Here is a 23,131-nt window from a genome sequence, read left to right as displayed (position 1 = left end):
TTTATATGTATGTTATTGTCAGTCTTCAGATGACACAGATTACCGTACTATGCTTGTCTGCTATTTAAAGGGGCTGTCCGGCCTAGGAGCTGACGACCCCAATAGTAAAAAAAAAAAACTCGCTATCTAATATGACATGCGCCAAATTTTTCCACAAATTATTCCAGAATTTTGGTGCAGCCACAATAGTAAATGTGACCCGGTTTGCCAGCACCTACCAGCCAGAGGAAGAGCAAAAGGATACTATTTTGGCCTCTGGCTGGTGAATAGAGGCCTATGGAAAGTATGGGGACCAGAATGGCAGCATTGCAGTGGGGCAGGGGGGACATTCCTGCTCTTTGCTAATTTTTTTTATGGCATTTTCCAGTTCTTAAGATATTGATGACCTATCTGGATGACGGTCCACCATTATGCAGGAGCTCTGGCACCAGAAGTATCGGAAGTACACAGCTCTGTCCATTTCTGCAGTGCTGCTCCAAATAACCAGCTCAGGTGCTACTGCAGAACAGCTGATCGGGGGGTGTAGGGGGTCAGACCACCAATGATCAGATATTGATGGCCTATCTGGATGCCGGTCCACCATTATGCAGGAGCTCTGGCACCAGAAGTATCGGAAGTACACAGCTCTGTCCATTTCTGCAGTGCTGCTCCATCCACTACACACAGGCGCTACTGCAGAACAGCTGATCGGGGGGTGTAGGGGGTCAGACCACCAATGATCAGATATTGATGGCCTGTCCAGAGGCCTGAAAACCTCATTAAGGAGGACCCCTCACCACAAAATAGATTGCAATCTGAAAGCAGCATGTTATAGAGCAGATTGATATATAGATTTGTGGGGAAAGATTTATACATTTATATCTGTGAATATCAGTACAGGGAGGAGGGGTTATCAGTGATTGATAGCATTGTGTGTATACAGAGGTAGCTGTCAATCACTGGTAACTCCCCCCCCCCCCATACCGATAGGTATTTGAAAAAGCAAAGCTATAAATGTATAAATTACAAGTTTTACGGAATCCTTTTCCACAAAACGATATATCAGTCTGCTCAGCCCCTCCTACTGTATAACGTTAGGCTACTTTCACATCTGCGCTTTCCCTTTCCACTATTGGGATCCGTCGTGGGATCTCAATAGCGGGGGAAAATGCTTCAGTTTTCTCCCCATTCATTGTCAATGTGGACAAAACTGAACTGAAGGGAACGGAGCGCACCAAAATGCATTCCGTTCCGTTTCATTGCGTTCCCATGACGCACAGAAAAGCGCAGCAAGCAGCAGAGCAAGACTGATCCGTCAATGGTGATGGCTACAAAAGAAAACGGATTCATCCCTCATTGACGTACAATGGATTTAGAAATGGATTTGTCATTGCTATTTTAGAGATAATACAACCGGATCTGTTCATAACGGATGCAGGCGGTTTTATTATCATGACAGAAGCGTTTTTGCTAATCCTTGTCTGAAAGTCCTGTAGCCTTACCTGCAGATTGCATTGCACTTTGTGATGACAGGTCCTCTTTAATATCTCAGACAACCCCTTTAAGACCCGCAAGTATAAAAAGAAAAGTGGAGAAAAGCTGTGGTTCCTATCTGTGCCAGCTCATCAGCTGATGGCTCTATCATTACAATCTAGCTTTGTATTAGTCATGTTTCTGTGGGCTCTTTTTACATACACATTTTTTTCTTTCAAACGCCACAAAAAGGAAATTGTCAGCACAGAATAATTAGGCCTTACGCAAACGACCATATGTATTTTGCATTGCGCAAATTCGGGATCTGCAAAATACTGATACCATCCGTGTTGCATCCACATTTTTTGCCGTCCCATTAACTTCTCATTCATACGTTTGTGTATGTCGCTTTAGCCACATGCTGCAGGAAAACCCTTGCACAATAACTTGACTTTTGTTGCGGATTTTCAGTCTGCCACGCGGTCATTTTTGCAGTGCAATGCAAAGCTGAAAGCACTAGAAGACCCTCTGCGACCCAGCAACACAAAAAACAGCCCATTTCAGGTTTTTGCAGCAGTGAATGTCATGGAAATCTGCTACAGAACTTGTGTGATGGAAATTCAGCAGCTGATTTGCTGCATGGGACTTTGCTCTCATTAGATTAGAAGCGTGCTGCTTCTACACAGCCTGCCAGCGTAAATGTGATAAAATATTAATTAGGGCTCAGGCACGCGCCGTAAGTGTTTTGTGGTCTGCAAATTCGGAACTATCTAACAGGATAAATCAGTGTGAAAAGTAAACGTTCACGATTGTCATTAATTCTCAGCCTGGTAACGAACGTTAAAATAAAACAAAAACAAAAAACTAACTTTATTGTGGATTTTCAGTACCAGTGTGGAAAACTACCTGGCTGACACACTGTTAGGCCTCTTGCATATGACCGCGGTCCGCAATTCACAGGCACCGATGGTGGGGCAGCCGCATGCGGATCGCGGACCCAACACGTTATATTTTTTTTTGCGGAACGGAACACCACTGAAGCACTCCGTAGTGCTTCCGTTCCGCACCGCATCTCCGGATTTGCGGACCCATTCAAGTGATGCGGAATGCACACGGCTGGTGACCCGTGTATTGCGGAACTGCCAAATGCAGTCTGCAGCACGGTCAACACACGGTGGTGTGCCACAGGCCTTAGTGTATCCTTACACCTTATGGGGAGCAATAGGATTGAGGGGAATATTTATAGACATACCTCTGATTAACTATTGCTCCCTAGCCTGCATTTGACGCTTTAGGTGGGTTGTTTTGCCCCAGATTTTAGTGTTGAATCCGCAATAAAGTGAGTTTTTGTTTTATTTTAACATTCGCTACCATGCTGAGAATTCTGCACCGCAGAACACGGATACTGGCTGAGTGCATTTTGCCATTTGTTTTTGCTTTTGTTACTCCTGCAGAAATGTCCTATCCTTGTCCGCCAAATAGACAAGTTCTATTTTTTTACGAGCCCGCGGAACAGACTTGCCGGAGTGGACAGCATCCGATCTGCAAGAAACTCTGTTTGGATGAGGACCAAAACTACAGCTGTGTGCATGAGCCGTTAAATAGTATATTTCACACTGAAATATGAAAGACACTGCTGCTCCACTTTTCTTTGCACCAGATTTGTGATCTCCTGCCCTCCGAGTAGTTACCGCTATAATCTTACAAATCTGTGTTTTAATTTATTAATCTTACTTTCTATCTTTGAGGCCTATAGCTGTAAAGTTGGCACAATGGTCATGACACCAAATTATTTGGTACAGCTCATGGCATCTCTGGCTGATTTTGCTAGGGGAGGCTATGGGCAGCCAGACATTTTCCCAGCCAGAAATATAAGGCCACATTTATTAAGACCGGCGTTCTAGGCGCCGGTCTTAATAAACCTCTGCACTGGCAGTGGATGCACCGGACCAGGCCTGCCGGCCCGTCCCCGTCCACTTTTTTAGACCTGGTGTGAGTAGGGAAGAAGTCGCAGATTCTTCCACACCATGGCGTGCAACAGAATTTGCGCCAGATATACGCATGAAAAGTGGCGTCTACCTGGTCACACGCGACCCCCACACGTGAAGTCCTGACCCCCCCCCCCCTCCCTCCAAGTGGCAAGAGTGGTGCAAAAATGGCTGTGCAACAAAATATTGTCGCACAGGCGTTCTATAAAGGGATTTGCGACTATTTTTACGCCATCTACAAACGCTCGTCCCTGATTGGCTTAATATCGGTCCACATAAAAGGGCCATTTGCCTATGTTCACACTTGTGTAGTTGCGCCATTTGTAACAGAAATTACATTGTTCAGATGTGAGGAAACTGCAGGCAGAGGGCCACAAATTGCTTCTGCTAGTAGTGTGAACAGCATAGTACACTTTACTACAGGCTTACATTATCTTGTGTAAACGTACAGATAGGTATACGTTTCCACTCTAGACACTTGGTGTGGGGCAAATACACAGCAGGCCGGAACCCCAGGGCCCCGCTCCAGTTCCCGGCGGACTGTTTACGCGGCTGCTCCTCTGTACAGCTGGCTATGAGCTGTACTTCCGGACGCTGCTGTCAGACTATGACACTAAGTAGCCCCGCCCGGAAACTGGACACGGAGACACCGGGAGGTGAGCAGCTCTGCGTCTTCCCAACTTCATGTGCCGCGGCTAGACGAGGCGGACTGCTCAGGTACCGCGCTGGGGGAAGTAGTTACTGGCGTACATAGTAACACGTATCTATGTACATATAGGAAGGACGGTGTATGTAGTGCCAAGCAGGTAGCTATAGGGAGTCTGTACGGACCCATGTCCTGGCTGTCAGCAGTATAAGGCGAGCCTATACAGCTCCTTCATGTCTATTACAAGATAGGCGGTCATTATCAGACCCCTGTGCCAGGTGGTGCCCGCACAGCTCCGGTGTATTCTCCCTTAGGGCTCATGCACACTGTGATCGGTCCTGGCAGCTCCTTCATGTCTATTACAAGATAAGCGGTCATTATCAGACCCCTGTGCCAGGTGGTGCCCGCACAGCTCCGGTGTATTCTCCCTTAGGGAGATCGGTCCTGGCAGCTCCCCTATGGTACAGCGTGTATCTGATGGTTGGGGGTCTTACTGACATGATGTGGGCACGGCTATCATGAAGGACTGGTACTATACAGTCACTTCAGGGACCGTGGGCCGGTCGTGTGTGTTTCTTTCCTATATTCATCACACATATATTGTAGGGACCTAGAGGAGGACTTCTAGGACTGCGGCCACATTGCACCTGGAGGGCACTGATATATTGCAGAGTTGTCTATTATGTTCTTATTATTGGAGTTGTGCGTTCAAAAAGCAATCACTGCCTACGTTCTGTGACCAGCGCCATCTGGGTAACCGAGCCCAGTGCCAACTAGGCATTGATCACCTGATTACAATGGTGCCCTTGTTTTGTTAATCCGTGGCTCCCTGCAGAGAGATTCTGCTTTGTATCAGTATGCGAATGAGGCATCTAGTGCAACAAGGGCAGCACCGTTGCACTCCAGGCCCACTCCTTTCAGTAGACATGTCACCTCGCCTGGCCCTGTATTCTCGTGCATGTATCGCACTGAGTGGCTTGGCCCCACCCGCGGTGCACTGCTCATTTGCAGCTCTACAAGATATTGGGAGAAATTCATCAAAACTGATGTAAAGTAGAAGTGGCTTAGTTGCACATAACAACCAATCGGGTTCCACCTTTCATTTTTCACAGCTCCTCTGGAAAATGAAAGGCGGAATCTGATTGGTTGCTAAGGACAACTAAGCCAGTTCTACTTTACACCAGTTTGATACATCTCCCCCCATTGTCCTTGGTTTACCAGAGAGTTTCCTAGTGACAGATTCCCTTTAAAGGGGTTTCGTCATATCTTATTGGTGGGGGTCCAACACCCAGCACCCCCTTCCGATCAGCTGTAGTAGCTCCGGCACTGAACTCCATTCATGGTGTAGTGGATGGAGCTGGTCACTTCAATGGGTGCAGCTACAGCTCCTTTACTACACCGTGTGTTCTTCCGGTGCTACTACAGAACGGCTGATCAGCAGGGGTGCTGGACCCTCACCGATAAAATCCTGAGGATGTGCTAGCAATGTAAAGGGACCAGAACATCTCTTTGAACAGGTTTTCTCGTGAAGAGTGGGGAGCTGCTTCTCCTTTAGTGGATGGGGCCCGTCCATACATCACATGTTTAGACAGTGGGTTTTAAAGGCGTTTTTTTGGCTGAGGAATGCTCTGCTTTGTTGAATGCACTTGGGAACACAAATCATCAAGATCTGCTGCTGGCAGCTCCCTTTGCAATTTCTGGCCAATGAGGCGAGAAGTCTGGAGATGCTGCCGGCCATGATAGCATGGTTAGGCCACACAGGCTGCTCGCAGCAGCACGATCCGTCCCGGCAGGGGTTCGCCTCGGTGCACTTGCTGTCATTCCAGTTCATCGTCGGTGATGACGTGACGACCTAGGTGTATAGCGATCTACCGGAGTGATAAACCAACAGTTCACCGATTCTGGTGGTAATAACTGGCACGTCTGTGCGATTCATCCTGTTCAATCATCCTACACAACTTGATGTGATTTTTGAGGTTTCATGTGGCTAAAAAAACTTTTTCAAGCTTTCTGGCTTTTATGCCCCTCCCACATGCCACAGAGTGGAGCTAGGTGCTTGAAAATGCAATCATCTGCAGATCTTAGCGACACCTGCTACTTCCTCGATTTGCGTAACCTTACGGCTTGTCCTTCTTGGTGTTTCAGTGTTGGGGAGGGTATATTGTATTTTTTCTTTTTTTTTTTCTTTAAGCTGGTTATTACAGGTACAGCCAGCGACCTCAGGCAAGTGCTGGTCCGCTTTTATAGGAACAGTGTATGAACATGTATGGTGATGACCTAGGTGACAAAAGGAGCTGGGTCTGCCTGCGTGGAAATCTCTCTGGGGGCCATTTCTGTGGTCAGTTATACGGTGTGGAACATGTGCAGGCTTCTTCTATTGGTGTGCAGCCGTCAGACTATCGTTGACATTCATTCTGACCTTTAAACATGTCAGCAGTTGAGGAATGGACTGGACAAAGTGCAGAGAGTGTCATCTGTACATGAGCAGGTATTAGGGCGCGACCGTCCCTGGGAAGCAGTCCATATGCTCATCATCTTGATCCGTACTGGAACATTATCTGGTGCCACAAATAACTGTAATAGAGAGTGCAGAAGAGCAGTAACCCATCGGAAAGGTGAGTTGTATCACTTATGACCTACCAGGTAAGAATACGGGCACAGAGGAGATTTCCAGACTCCTCTACTTAGCTGGTACTGGATGACACTGCGGATTTACCGCACACACATAATATGCCACATGTGCATGAGACCTTAGGACTTTTCTGCTCTTCTAAATCAATTCTTTTTCAGAATGTTAAAGTAGTGTTGGTTTGGGGTTGTCCCATGAAAAAAATCCTGGGTCTAAATTAGGCGGGTGGGCGATATGGCCTAAAATCTATATTGCGATATAATTTGAAGCATGTGCGATATGCAATATATATTGTGATATATTATTATTTTCTTCTGTATGTATATAAACAAGATACAAATTACAAAACTTTTCAAGGAATTTTTAATATGTGTATTGTGTAACAACAGATCTTTTTCCAGACAATGTAAAGATGAAGACTAAGGGCTGTTTCACACGAGCAAGTCCATTGCGGGAATCCCGCTCCATGTGCGAGTGTGATCCCCGCTCTGGACTTGCAGGAGCGCACGGCATTATCATGATTTATAATGCTATGTGCCTCTGCTTGACCTTATTTCTACAGAATCATACTGACAGCTTTATGTCACTATGATTCTGTGAAAATAAGGCCATGCAGAGACACATAGCATTATAAATCATGATAAAACACAAATTTCATACATGTCCCCCAGTGCGATCAGCCCCATGGCATTTGCCATCATCATCATACATGTCCCCCAGGGGCCTAGAGCCAGTATAGAACTGCAGCAGAAAGGACAGGCCCCCACGCCATGACAGGTAGAGAACTGCAGCAGAAAGGACAGGCCCCCACGCCATGACAGGTAGAGAACTGCAGCAGAAAGGACAGGCCCCCACGCCATGACAGGTAGAGAACTGCAGCAGAAAGGACAGGCCCCCACGCCATGACAGGTAGAGAACTGCAGCAGAAAGGACAGGCCCCAACGCCATGACAGGTAGAGAACTGCAGCAGAAAGGACAGGCCCCAACGCCATGACAGGTAGAGAACTGCAGCAGAAAGGACAGGCCCCCACGCCATGACAGGTAGAGAACTGCAGCAGAAAGGACAGGCCCCCACGCCATGACAGGTAGAGAACTGCAGCAGAAAGGACAGGCCCCCACGCCATGACAGGTAGAGAACTGCAGCAGAAAGGACAGGCCTCCACGCCATGACAGGTAGAGAACTGCAGCAGAAAGGACAGGCCCCCACGCCATGACAGGTAGAGAACTGCAGCAGAAAGGACAGGCCCCCACGCCATGACAGGTAGAGAACTGCAGCAGAAAGGACAGGCCCCCACGCCATGACAGGTAGAGAACTGCAGCAGAAAGGACAGGCCTCCACGCCATGACAGGTAGAGAAGTGCAGCAGAAAGGACAGGCCCCCTGAGCTGGCCGGCCTGAAATAAATCTGGCAGAGCAATTGGAGCTATGACTGGGGAGATCCTTGGATCCATGTGAGGTACAGAGCTGGCTCTAGCTTTGATAGGGACTGTCTCGTATAACTTTTGCTGCAGAATCATGACAAACTGTGATACGGAAAACCCGCCCCATCTGGCCGTACCTTAAATGTATTCTGTACTTGCATGCACTTGTCAAGGGTTGCGACATGGAGAATTCCTTGAATACTGGAGCACAGGGCAATTCTCTTACTGTTAGGCCCCATAGCTGTGAGTGACCGGCCTAATAACCTGGATTATTAGACATGGCTATATATAGGCTGAAATCTGAGACTTTGACCTGGTAGACAGGAGCCAGGAGATCAGCGGCTTAACCTTCTCATTCCTCCCGCTCCTTAATATCATGGGATCAGAGACCTGTATGTACACATCCCGGGAGACACTTGTGTCCAGCATGACTCCACAGTAGGTTCACCTAATCTGAGTCATCAGTGGGTTTCAGTAAATTAAGGGCTCATACATACGGCAAATTGCAGGTCCACAAAACATGGATAACTGCTGTGTTCATTCCGCATTTTGCAGGACGTCTGGCCCATTATGGAACAGACCTATCCTTGTTCCTAATACAGACAAGAATAGGACATGTTCCGTTTAGTTTTTTTGCGGGTGCCACAGAACGCACATGCAGATGCGGACAGCACATGGACCCCATTGAAGTGAATAGGTCCACATCCAACCCACCAAAAATGTGGATCGGAAGCGTAAGAAGAAATACGTTCGTGTACGTGAGCCCTTAGATAGAGAATGCTGATGTCAAAAGGTAATAACATTCTTTAATTAAGGGGACCTGTCACCATGAAAATGTAATGTAAGCAGCAAGTTATAGAGCAGGAGGAGCTGAGCAGACTGGTCTATAGTTTATGGGAAAAGATTCAGGGAAACTTGTCATTTATACATGGAAATTCCTGCTTATTTCAAGCTTTTAAGTCATGGAGCCAGTCCTATCAGTGATTGACAGCCTTCCCTGTATACACAGTCATGGAGCCGGTCCTATCAGTGATTGACAGCCTTCCCTGTATACACAGTCATGGAGCCGGTCCTATCAGTGATTGACAGCCTTCCCTGTATACACAGTCATGGAGCCGGTCCTATCAGTGATTGACAGCCTTCCCTGTATACACAGTCATGGAGCCGGTCCTATCAGTGATTGACAGCCTTCCCTGTATACACAGTCATGGAGCCGGTCCTATCAGTGATTGACAGCCTTCCCTGTATACACAGTCATGGAGCCGGTCCTATCAGTGATTGACAGCCTTCCCTGTATACACAGTCATGGAGCCGGTCCTATCAGTGATTGACAGCCTTCCCTGTATACACAGTCATGGAGCCGGTCCTATCAGTGATTGACAGCCTTCCCTGTATGCACAGTCATGGAGCCGGTCCTATCAGTGATTGACAGCCTTCCCTGTATGCACAGTCATGGAGCCGGTCCTATCAGTGATTGACAGCCTTCCCTGTATGCACAGTCATGAAGCCGGTCCTATCAGTGATTGACAGCCTTCCCTGTATACACAGTCATGGAGCCGGTCCTATCAGTGATTGACAGCCTTCCCTGTATACACAGTCATGGAGCCGGTCCTATCAGTGATTGACAGCCTTCCCTGTATACACAGTCATGGAGGAGGTCCTATCAGTGATTGACAGCCTTCCCTCCATGACTGTGTATACAAAGATGGCTGTCAATCACTGATAGGACTGCCTTCTTGACTTCAAAGCTTAGAATAAGCAGGAATTTCCATGTATTAATGACAAGTTATTATTTCTTATAAAACGATATAGCAATCTGCTCAGCTCCTCCTGCTCTATAACATGCTGTCTTCAGACTGCACTGCATTTTCATGCTGACAGGTTCCCTTGAAAATGTAGATCCACCCAAGCTGTATAGTGCTTTCCTAGTAGATTTGGTTTCCTCATGACATTGTGAGATCCACCATCTTAGAGTAATGTAATAAGTAGTGTGTTCCTCAATTCTTTATGACCAACACAAGATCAATCACAGAACATTGGGGGTCATTTATCATCTGGTGCCAGGGAGAGCTGGCTTAGTTGTCCATAGCAACCAATCAGATCCAAAGGAGCTGTGAAAAATGAAAAGTTGAATCTGATTGTGGCAACTAAGTCAGTTTTCCTTAGCACCAGTCTCGATAAATAGTAGTGGATATGGGTATTATGTCAGGCGTAACATGGTCTATAGTTTGTATCAGGGGCTTCTGTGCATTCTTGGCTAATGTAAGTGAAGCCAATAAAAATAGCCTAAAGTTCTCAATGTGTTTTGGCATAACTACACAACATATAGACAAATATGCTGTTGCGTTTATGAAGCCCTGGTGCCACTTTTTTCACTTCTCCCATGACAGCACCAAGAAAGAGAGACGACCCGTCCCCAGAGACAGGAGACTCTCCTCCCACCTCGGTCTGGTTTCCTGTCTCTGAGGAGAACATGCAGTTTGGATTATGCCTTAGATCTTTGCTTGGACCCTTTTGTTCTGTCTTCTCCCCCATGAGTGGTCCGGTGCTCGGGAAATGGACGGGCCTTACCTGCTGTCCCCTTAAAGCATTTGGTCCATCTTGCAGGGATGGTTCTTGGATGTGCAGAGTCATAGCATGCTGTATGGAGGGAGTAGAGCAGGGATGGCCAACCTGCGGCTCTCCAGCTGTTTCAAAACTACAACTCCCAGCATGCCCAGACAGCCTACAGCAGGGCATGGTGGGAATTGTAGTTTTACAACAGCTGGAGAGCCGCAGGTTGGCCAGCCCTGGAGTAGAGCATGCAGGACCTTGTGGCAGGCGGCATTGCTGATGAACCATAGATGCTGACTCACCGGCTGAGCTGAAGCTCATTGAGGGAGAAGATGCGCGATGAGAGTTGGCCGTCCAGATGCTTCCTAAGACGCTGATCACTGCAGCGCATTCAGAATCCGTACACTATAGCCGTATATGCGGTGTACTGTGGCTGTTGTAATGGATCGGTGTTACCCGAGTCCATACAGTTCTAGTCTGTAGCAGTCCAGGTTGCAAATGAAGGCGACAGTGGCTGGCTGTCAATGGCAGGACATGTAATGGGTGAGTGCCGAGACAGCTGAGTGCCGAGACAGCTGTGTAATGAAGGTGCCACCTGTGTCTGGATGGTGGGCATTGAAACTTCTTACAATGAGCCAGGCGTGTTTCAGGCGTAGAGAATGGTCTAAATGTAAGACCGCTTGGAAGCCGATCTTCATTAATGTGCACCCTAGTGTCCACTCCGACCACACCTGTAACCCTTTACATATCTGGCATTTCTATCTGGGTAGGTTATTTTTATTTTATTTTGGTCAATAAGAGTGCACTGCGCTTTCTACAAAACCCAAACAAACATATGTTAACTGACCCTAAGGCCGAATATATACGGCTGTGAACGGTCCGTGGTATCCCGGCTTGGATCATTCGAGTGTATTGCTGTAGTGCAGCGGCGGCATGAAGCGCATGGCGTCATAGCAACCAATGACTCAGTGCGCTTCTGCTCTCAGCAGGATACCACGGACCGTTGTATGGCATTCACCTGCGGCATCAGTCTAATGTATACGTCATGTGTATGCCTTGAACGTAGAACAAAAACGTGATTGGCTGAGCAATTATTTCCTGCGTGTCAGGGGACGTGGTAAGCATCGGGACAGCAGCGGCAAGGGGTCGGTACGGTGGGTGTTGGTTTATTTTTTTTAACCCATTTTACCCCTTTTCTATAATAAAATAAATAAATATATATATATATATATATATATATATACATTTTTTTTTATTATTATTATTTTTATACCGTTGTGTGTGTGTGTATATATATCTGCTGGCCAACTCCTTTAATTGTGGTTGAACACAGTTTATTCCTTAGCTTAATGTTCAGTCATCACAAGACTGGTGTGGCTGTGTCTGGCATGTGACAACCCATGGCAGGGCTCACAGCCTGACACCCACTGCGCATACCAGTCAGTCCCAGATGAACGCTGTGCACTTTGCTGGTGCTATATTTAAATACCCAGGTGTCGGCCTGGATTTATATTTACTGACCTCGAGCACTTTTGGGCATGTTCCCAGGCGTATGAGAAGGGCACATGACAAATCAAAATATTCATTATATGAAAATTACAAATTTACTGTAATGGTGCATGCTACAAAATATATTGTACAATGTGCTAGGTAGGCATAAGCCATCTTACAACTGTGAGGGTACTTTCACACTTAAAGATAAAGTTTTCCGGCATTGAGTTCCGTCCTAGGGGCTCTATACCAGAAAAGGACTGATCAGTTTTATCCCCATGCATTCTGAATGGAGAGTAATCCGTTCAGGATGCATCAGTTCAGTCCCTCTTGAGAAAATACCACAGCATGCTACAGTTTTCTCTCCGGCCAAAAATACTGATCACTTGCCGGAAAGCCGGATCCGGCATTCATTTCCATTGAAATGTATTAGTTCCGGATCCGGCATTACGTGTTCCAGCAAAACGGATCCGGCTTTCCGGTCTGCGCATGCGCAGACCTTTAAAAATGCAAAAAACATTTATACTGGATCCGTTTTTCCGGATGACACCGGAGAGACGGATCTGGAATTGCAATGCATTTGTCAGACGGATCCGCATCTGGATCTGTCTGACAAGTGCATCAGTTTGTGTCCGGATTGCCGGATCCGGCAGGCAGTACCAGCGACAGAACTGCCTGCCGGAATCCTCTGCCGCAAGTCTGAAAGTACCCAAATACGTGTATTTTTCCACAGAAAACGAGGGCAAAGACAAGTCAATGATACGTTAAGTATCTCATGTGTTCTATGTGTCACAGAACAATCTTTCATTTAGATTTAGAAGTATTGAGGGGGCCATTTATTAAGGCTGGCGCTTGATGCGCTGGCCGTGTGACTTGCTGAAATCTACGCCAGCTCATTTGCTAGCATAGATCGTCATTTTCCATGCCCAAAACAGGCATAGTAAATGAGACGGGCCGGCCTGCCCCCTTTTCCCACCACTTCGGAAAAGTGGCAGATTTGGCTTCAAATCCCTTTTGCGACCGAATCTGCGTCGGAAAGTGGTGTACTTCTCATCGCAACTGAGCCCCCTGAGATTTTAATATTTGGAACAAAGATGACTACGTGACCAAACTGCGTCAAACCTCCCCTTCTGTCTTCTACCCCTTTCCCTCATAGGCGGTAAGGGATTGTGGACAGGGCCCACTCCCTCTTGGGCCACGGAGTGGTGTAACTGGCTGCCATGGGAATGTGTGTGAAGCCCTGTCTAATTGTAAAGATTATAGGCACATTTCTTTCTGCTTGCAATGATATGAAGTATATAAAAATAATCATGTGTGTCACTGACACCTGTGGAGAAGTGTGACTGCCTCCCACCTGCCTTCCTGTCACTTCATGCAGCTAGCTTGCTCCTCTCTTATTGTCATATCCGTATGCAGATTAGAAGAATGATTTTTATATATATATATATATATATATATATATAGATACAGTACAGACCAAAAGTTTGGACACACACCTTCTTATTCAAAGAGTTTTCTTTATTTTCATGACTATGAAAATTGTAGATTCACACTGAAGGCATCAAAACTATGAATTAACCAGGGGCGTCGTTAGGTCAAAACATTCGGGGCTTGAGCCCCGGATGTTTTGACCAGTGCCCTGAATGTATTGCTGGCACTGGCAGGGCCGGCTGGCGCTCTGACTCTCCTGCGCTACACAGGCCCCGCCGCTCGCCACACTCCAAAACTGTATGTTTAAATAATCCTAATCTCCGCCTGCCCTGCCTGCAGACTTAACTTTTAACTTTAATAATCATCCGCCCCCCCCGCGCCGCTCATCTAACTAGATTTCTTACTGCAGCTCTGCCTCCGGTAACAGCAGGCAGTGCAGGCGGCGCTCACTCACTGACGTCAGGCGCCTGCTCCTCCCACTAGGCGGCGCAGGCGCGGGACGTCAGTGAGTGAGCACCACCCGAACTGCCTGGAGCTGACTAGCTGAGAGAGAGACTCTTCTCTGAGTAAGACTAGTTAAGCAAAAGTTAAAGTTGCACTTGCAGGGGAGGGGGATCTGTTGTGGATGGCACTGTTATGGGGAGGGGATCTGTGGTGGATGGCACAGTTATTGGGAGAGGGATCTGTGGTGGATGGCACTGTTATGGGGAGGGGATCTGTGGTGGATGGCACAGTTATTGGGAGAGGGATCTGTGGTGGATGGCACAGTTATGGGGAGGGGGATCTGTTGTGGATGGCACTGTTATGGGGAGGGGGATCTGTGGTGGATGGCACAGTTATGGGGAGGGGGAATCTGTGGTGGATGGCACAGTTATGGGGAGTGGGATCTGTGGTGGATGGCACAGTTATTGGGAGAGGGATCTGTGGTGGATGGCACAATTATGGGGAGAGGGATCTGTGGTGGATGGCACAATTATGGGGAGGGGGATCTGTGGTGGATGGCACAGTTATTGGGAGAGGGATCTGTGGTGGATGGCACAGTTATGGGGAGGGGGATCTGTTGTGGATGGCACTGTTATGGGGAGGGGGATCTGTGGTGGATGGCACAGTTATTGGGAGGGGGATCTGTGGTGGATGGCACAGTTATGGGGAGGGGGAATCTGTGGTGGATGGCACAGTTATGGGGAGTGGGATCTGTGGTGGATGGCACAGTTATTGGGAGAGGGATCTGTGGTGGATGGCACAATTATGGGGAGAGGGATCTGTGGTGGATGGCACAATTATGGGGAGGGGGATCTGTGGTGGATGGCACAGTTATGGGGAGGGGGATCTGTGGTGGATGGCACAGTTATTGGGAGGGGGATCTGTGGTGGATGGCACAGTTATGGGGAGGGGGAATCTGTGGTGGATGGCACAGTTATGGGGAGTGGGATCTGTGGTGGATGGCACAGTTATTGGGAGAGGGATCTGTGGTGGATGGCACAATTATGGGGAGAGGGATCTGTGGTGGATGGCACAATTATGGGGAGGGGGATCTGTGGTGGATGGCACAGTTATGGGGAGGGGGATCTGTGGTGGGTGGCACAGTTATGGGGAGGGGGATCTGTGGTGGGTGGCACAGTTATGGGGAGGGGGATCTGTGGTGGATGGCACAGTTATGGGGAGGGGATCTGTGGATGGCACAGTTATGGGGAGGGGGATCTGTGGATGGCACAGTTATGGGGAGGGGGATCTGTGGATGGCACAGTTATGGGGAGGGGGATCTGTGGATGGCACAGTTATGGGGAGGGGGATCTCTAAATGGCAAAGTTATGGGGAGGGGGATCTGTAAATGGCAAAGTTATGGGGAGGGGGATCCGTGGATGGCACAGTTATGGGGAGGGGGGTCTGTGGATGGCACAGTTATTGGGAGGGGGATCTGTGGATGGCACAGTTATGGGGAGGGGGATCTGTGGATGGCACAGTTATGGGGAGGGGGTCTGTGGATGGCACAGTTATTGGGAGGGGGATCTGTGGATGGCACAGTTATGGGGAGGGGGGTCTGTGGATGGCACAGTTATTGGGAGGGGGATCTGTGGATGGCACTGTTATGGGGAGGGGGGTCTGTGGATGGCACAGTTATTGGGAGGGGGATCTGTGGATGGCACTGTTATGGGGAGGGAGATCTGTGGATGGCACTGTTATGGGGAGGGGGATCCGTGGATGGCACAGTTATGGGGAGGGGGATCTGTGGATGGCACTGTTATGGGGAGGGAGATCTGTGGATGGCACTGTTATGGGGAGGGGGGATCTGTGGATGGCACTGTTATGGGGAGGGGAGATCTGTGGATGGCACTGTTATGGGGAGGGAGATCTGTGGATGGCACTGTTATGGATGATCTATGGGGTTGCCCAGATGGCTAGGCCTTTCACTGTAGTTATTAACCACATTCAGCAGTCCCCCATTCACTGAAGGGGGGACTGCTGAAAGGGGTTAATAACTACTGTGAAGGCCCCCCCATGAGGGCGTGGCTTCATTGGATGGGGGCTCGTGCCCCGGATGTCTTCAGACCCTAGCAACGCCCCTGGAATTAACACATGTGGAATTATATACATAACAAAAAAGTGTGAAACAACTGAAAATATGTCATATTCTAGGTTCTTCAAAGTAGCCACCTTTTGCTTTGATTACTGCTTTGCACACTCTTGGCATTCTCTTGATGAGCTTCAAGAGGTAGTCACCTGAAATGGTCTTCCAACAATCTTGAAGGAGTTCCCAGAGATGCTTAGCACTTGTTGGCCCTTTTGCCTTCACTCTGCGGTCCAGCTCACCCCAAACCATCTCGATTGGGTTCAGGTCCGGTGATTGTGGAGGCCAGGTCATCTGGCGCAGCACCCCATCACTCTCCTTCATGGTCAAATAGCCCTTACACAGCCTGGAGGTGTGTTTGGGGTCAGTGTCCTGTTGAAAAATAAATGATGGTCCAACTAAACGCAAACCGGATGGAATAGCATGCCGCTGCAAGATGCTGTGGAAGTCATGCTGGTTCAGTATGCCTTCAATTTTGAATGAATCCCCAACAGTGTCACCAGCAAAGCACCCCCACGCCATCACACCTCCTCCTCCATGCTTCATGGTGGGAACCAGGCATGTAGAGTCCATCCGTTCACCTTTTCTGCGTCCCACAAAGACACGGTGGTTGGAACCAAAGATCTCAAATTTGGACTCATCAGACCAAAGCACAGATTTCCACTGGTCTAATGTCCATTCCTTGTGTTCTTTAGCCCAAACAAGTCTCTTCTGCTTGTTGCCTGTCCTTAGCAGTGGTTTCCTAGCAGATATTCTACCATGAAGGCCTGATTCACACAGTCTCCTCTTAACAGTTGTTCTAGAGATGTGTCTGCTGCTAGAACTCTGTGTGGCATTGACCCGGTCTCTAATCTGAGCTGCTGTTAACCTGCGATTTCTGAGGCTGGTGACTCGGATGAACTTATCCTTCGCAGCAGAGGTGACTCTTGGTCTTCCTTTCCTGGGGTGGTTTTTGTGACTGCACTTGGGGACACTTTAAAAATGTTCCCAATTTTTCGGACTGACTGACCTTCATTTCTTAAAGTAATGATGGCCACTCGTTTTTCTTTACTTAGCTGTTTTTTTCTTGCCATAATACAAATTCTAACAGTCTATTCAGTAGGACTATCAGCTGTGTATCCACCTGACTTCTCCACAACGCAACTGATGGTCCCAACCCCATTTATAAGGCAAGAAATCCCACTTATTAAACCTGACAGGGCACACCTGTGAAGTGAAAACCATTTCAGGTGACTACCTCTTAAAGCTCCTCAAGAGAATGCCAAGAGTATGCAAAGCAGTAATCAAAGCAAAAGGTGGCTACTTTGAAGAACCTAGAATATGACATATTTTCAGTTGTTTCACACTTTTTTGTTATGTATATAATTCCACATGTGTTAATTCATAGTTTTGATGCCTTCAGTGTGAATCTACAATTTTCATAGTCATGAAAATAAAGAAAACTCTTTGAATAAGAAGGTGTGTCCAAACTTTTGGTCTGTACTGTATATATCTATCTATTAGGTATGTTTTAATGTTCCTTTTTATGTCATTTTGGAGGGAAGAATTAATCGTAATCGAAAGACATTACATGATGATGCATCTGGGCTAAAGCCATCAGTGATGCATTATTAAAGGGAATCTGCCCCCCTCGATTATCTACAGCAATACATGAGTAGTATTAATATGTAATGCAGAACCGAGTCCAGATCACTATATTTTATTTTCCGACTGCTCCCCGTACATTGTCGGGATTGCTGTGCATGCGCACACGAGTCCTCTCAGGTATGTTAGAACGGCACAGCAGTCTTGACTGGGTCTGTCGGTGCAGCTTTGAGAGCTGGCAGTAGGAAAATGAAAAAAGTGATCTCGACTCCTTATCTGTAGTACTACACATAAATCAGGGCGACAAATTCCCTATAAGGCACTGTAGGGCTGGCTCACAAAACTAAAAAGTTAAAAGGGTTATACCGAATAAGCAAACAGCCGCCTTCCTCTACAAAACAGCGCCACACCCGTCCATAGGTCGTGCCTGGAATTACAGTTGAGCTCCACTGAAGTCAATGGGGCTGAGTTGCAGGACCACACGCAATCTATGGACAGATGTGACACTCTTTTTGGTAGAAAGCAGACATGTTTTTCCTGGACAGGCCCATTAACCTCTTGGCAGCCGGCTAGTTTTCTTATTTCACTGCTTGCTTAAAATGGCATAACAGCTTTATTCTGTGGACCAGTATGATTATGTTAATGCCAAATTTATATAGTTTTGCTACTTATAAAAAATAACCTTTTGAAAGATGAGACTTGAGTCTTCTGACATAAATAAATTAGAAAGCCGTACAAGGCCTTGTTTCTTCAGGGTTGGGCTGTAGCGCTTATTGGTACCATTGGTCCATTTAAAAAAAATATTTCTAAAAACATTTTTTTAATCCCTCTTGGAGACTTCAATGTGCAATTGTTCACATGCTTATACCATGGACTGCAATGGTCCACTGTTGCAGCCCATGGGGTTTCCCCATACCCCATTTGGCATAACTTAACAGGCACAGTCCCTGTGGGTGGGTGGGAGCCGTATTACACAGTCCCATTTGCCAGGATTGTCATTTTTGGTCACCTCACCCCCACACAAAAAAAAAAAAAATTATCAAAAGATCCCATGTTTCCCAAAATGTTCTAAAAAAAAAAAAAAAATCTATAGCTTGCCCTGCAAAAATGAGCCCTCACATAGCGACATTGGCATAAAAATAAATGTATAGGTGTCAGAATATGGCAACACAAAGCTATCTATGAAGGGCATATTTGTACAGATTTGGCTGACCTGTTACATGTGCACTTGGCAGCTGAAGACATCTGTGTTGGGCCCATGTTCATATGTTCATTGCTGAGAAAATGATGTTTTAATATATGCAAATATTCCTCTAGGAGCAAGAGGGGCGTTACCATTACTCCTAGAGGCTCAGCTCTCTCTGCACCTACCACACCCTCTGCACTTTGCTTGACAGGGACAGGCAGTGTAAATGTGATCAGGCCTGCCTGTCAATCAAGTGGCACAGCAGCTGCAGAGAGAGCTGAGCCACTAGGTCTAGGAGTAATGGTAACGCCCCTGTTGCTCCTAGAGGAATATTTGCATTTATTAAAACATTTTTTTTCAGCAATGTGGGCACATATTTCTCATGGGACCAACACGGATGCCTTCAGCTGCCAAGTGCACATGTAACAGGTCAGCCAGTGTCATAGGTACAAATCTGCTGACAGGTGTACAGATGTACCAAGTAGTAAAATATAACAAAAAAACATAAATCTGGTGTCCCCATAATCGCACTGACCAACAGAATAAAGGCAGTGTCATTACTGTGCAGAGAGCACTAAAACCCTAAAAACAAACATTATAATTTTTTTGTGTCCCCCCTCCCCTAAGTTCTAAAAGTTATACAATTCACCTGATGTACCCCAAAATGGTGCCGATAAAATACAACTTGCTCCGCATAAGACCACCCTCATGGCTATCTCGATGGATAAACAAAACATTATGGGTTTTAAAATGTGGAAATTAATAAGCAAAAAAAACAGTGCTGACCCAAAAGTACCAAACTAGACAGTGTCCTTAAAGGGGTTATCCAACACTATAAATGCTCCCCATATGCCGGGCCCCTCACACTGAATATACTTACCCAACTCCCTGCGCCGCTGCTGCTTCTCCCCGTGCCCGGATGAAAACCTCTATTGTCGGGAGGGAGCAGCCAATGGCGGACAGGGATGAGCCTCCCTAGCCCGCCATTGGCTGCTTCCCTCTTACACAGGATGTTTTCATCCAGGTACGGGGACCAGGAGCGGCACAGGGAGTTGGGTAAGTATATTCAGTGTGAGGGGCCCGGCATATGGGGAGCATTTATAGTGTTGGATAACAACTGTAGAAAACTAGTGTTTGAGCTACTTCTATCTGAATGTAATCTGGTCGTATTGCTGCTAACTCTCCATATTTTTTTTCAATAGGTAGAAAGAAAACATATGATATTTATATAGACCTCCACAAGACACCCCCTCGCCTCTCAGTAATGGAGCCTCAGAACACTACAAAGCTTGTGTCTCGCAAGAGACGAAAAGATATCCTGGGACCCAATGGAACAACAGATGATGATTCTCTGCCTACAAAGATTTTCCGTCATATGACAGTAAGTCATGCTATTTAGTTCCTCAAGCTTCTGGCTCTATTTCTGTTTCAACATTTTCACAAATCCACATGTACTGTAGCACTTATCCTTGCATTATTTATTTCTGCTGACTATGAAGCAGTCTGCTCTTGTTTCGCAAACCTGATCGTGGACTCTTAAGAAAAGGTTCCTGCTTCCCCCAGCGAAGATCAGGGGAGGCGGAGTGTGTGTGCGGCAGCCTCTGTATTCCATCAATGATGGGAGGCTGCTGCACATTAGATCCTATGGAGCCTCTGCCTTGTGCAATTCCACCAGTGTATTTGTCATAGACACCAATGCTAATGCATTGGCATCTATCAGAGAAGCAATCTAATCCCTTTGGGAACTATAAATTTTTTTCAAAGTATTAAAAAAAATGAATAAAATATAAAAGTTAAAATCACCCCCCCATTTTCCCCCAAAATGAAAATAAAAATACATAAACAATAAAAAATACACATCATGGGCATTATCTTGCACTTATCAACATTACATTTTAGTTGCCAGATTTTTTACCATTCCTCTAGTTTTCCTAAATCCTTTTCCAGTTGGTGTATCCCTCCAAGAACATCAACCCTGTTACAAATCTTTGTGTCATCAGCAAAAAGACACCTTACCATCGAGGCCTTCTGCAATTTCGCTGATTACCAGAACAGATCCCTGAGGTACCCCACTGGTAACAAGACCATGGTCTGAATATACTCCATTGACTACAACCCTCTGTTGTCTGTCCCTCCGCCACTTCCTAATCCATTCAACAATATGGGAGTCCACATACAGCCTTATTCTACATAATGAAAAAACGAATCTTTATTTCATGATGGAATAACTTTTGGATGGTAAAATATTTTCCTCCAAAAAGCATTTTCTATAAAAAAAATAAATAAAAATTTTTATTATTATAATTTTTTTTCCCATAGATTTGTATCCACCCCGCTAACAGCTCCACACACATAACTTTCAGAAAGTTATAGGGGTCAGAATATGGTGACAAAAAGAAGAGAAAAAAATAATCTACGGTATATCAATATTAAAACGCCAGAAAAACTATACATATATGGTAGTGACCTGGAGAATGAAAGTAATAGGTCGATATTACCATATAGGGAACGTCATAAAAACCCATAAAACTGTTGAAATATTTGGGGGGTTTTTCCAACTTTGCTGCATTTGGAATTTTTTCCCAGCTCCCCACTACATTGAATGCAATATTAAATGATGGAATTAGAAAGTGCAGCTCGTCCCACAAAAAAAGTCCTATGTGAACGAAAAAATAAAAAAGTTATGGCCCTGGTAAGGCAGGGAGTAAAAAACAAAATAAACCTCTAGGGCTCAAAGGGTTGATACCAGACTATGGTCATTATAGGATTCAACCCATGAAACTCTTCTTCAAATTCACGCTGATGCTACATACTGGGTTCCCGTTGTTGCCACTAGAGGGAGGTTGTGAACGGTTTTATTCATTGAACTAAATACCGGTATATAAGGATCGTGGGTCTGAAAATGAAATAATGTTCCACCTACCTCTACCCCACTATTCTGTTACTGAACAGTTCTCATGGTATCCGGGGGCCTTAGTACCCCTATTAAGTCCTTCCAGAGTATGATGGGATAACAGTAAAGGCACAATACACTGCAGTACAGAAGTATTACATTATTGACCCAGGCAATCAGATGATCACAGGTTCACGTCCCTTGCCCGGGGTTGGGGATTGTTGGACAAAATTTCTGGATGGATTTTCATGTGGATTTCTCTGCGTTTCCGCACAAACTCCACACAAAGATCTGTTTGTTTTGTCACACACACAGCATAAAAAAAATTCTAACTAATAATGGCAGTGAAATGCTTTTTCATCACAATACCCTCCCTGTGCAGAAAGAATTAATTCCCTTTTACACAGACCGATTTATCAAGTCCGTTCTCTTTGTAGAAACTTTCGTCCTTGATAATTGACCTGTGTAAAGGTGCCAGTGATCTTTAATGCCCATACAGCGGATGGCATTGCTGCATGTTTATTGGGAACATTTGGCTCATTCCCAATTACTGCTTGTACCATCTTAAAGGACCCATAGAAGGCAGTGTGTGCCAGCATCCAAAAGAAGTGTCTGTTTATTGGCAGGTTACTAAACTCTCCAGTCCATCCAGAATACAGTAGGCAGGCTTATCTATCTGTCTGACCGCTACTCTGATGCCTCCACGTTGTGCCAGTCATTGCACTGGTTGCCCATACACTGTAGGATTCAGTTTAAACTTCCCACTTTTACCCACAAAGCTCTCTACAGTACTGCGCCCCCCCTATCTATCACCCTACGGCCAATGACTTGTGACTAACATCCACCATAATCTGAACCTCATTTCGGTCTCCAAGACTTCTCCCGAGCTGCACCAGTTCTCTGGAATGCCCTACCTCATGCACACCACTGTCTTTATTGCTGTCTGTAAAACACTGATCCGCCAATTTGGATACCTTCCCTATGCAATCCACATTTCTCTCATTCCCATCACTAGAACACACTATTCTTATCCGCAATACAGAAAAGAATAGGACATTTTATATAACTTGCAGACAGCAAAAAATGCAGAATTATGGTTGTGTGCACGAGCACTAATTTCCAACATCCATGGTTTTAGGCATTCCCTAAAAACACATCTTATTAGGGTTGCCTATCACATCCTCCAATCACCCCCCCCCCCCCCCTCCTTCCTATAACACCATTCCTTTGAACCTGATGCAACATCCCCCATACCCCATGCAGTCAGAAGCACTACAGATATCAGCTG

At 46.3% G+C, this 23,131-nt stretch overlaps 1 protein-coding gene across 2 annotated transcripts in view; it reads left to right on the top strand.

The window, feature by feature from the left end:
* The first annotated feature begins 4,003 nt into the window (after window positions 1-4,003).
* The window catches only part of PCYT1A (phosphate cytidylyltransferase 1A, choline), a 35,897-nt gene continuing 16,769 nt past the window's right edge, over window positions 4,004-23,131 (top strand). The window contains exons 1-2 of one of the 2 annotated variants that reach the window (XM_044291361.1): window positions 4,004-4,096; window positions 20,153-20,331. In XM_044291361.1, the coding sequence (XP_044147296.1) occupies window positions 4,015-4,096; window positions 20,153-20,331 (261 nt within the window). In that variant the 5' untranslated portion in view covers window positions 4,004-4,014. Of the gene's footprint in view, window positions 4,158-20,152; window positions 20,332-23,131 lie in introns of both variants that reach the window. The other variant, XM_044291362.1, reaches the window with a different exon arrangement.

This window comes from Bufo gargarizans, chromosome 4 (genome assembly GCF_014858855.1).
Source record: "Bufo gargarizans isolate SCDJY-AF-19 chromosome 4, ASM1485885v1, whole genome shotgun sequence".
NCBI classification, from domain to species: domain Eukaryota; kingdom Metazoa; phylum Chordata; class Amphibia; order Anura; family Bufonidae; genus Bufo; species Bufo gargarizans.
This window is presented reverse-complemented; position numbering and strand designations above follow the sequence as displayed.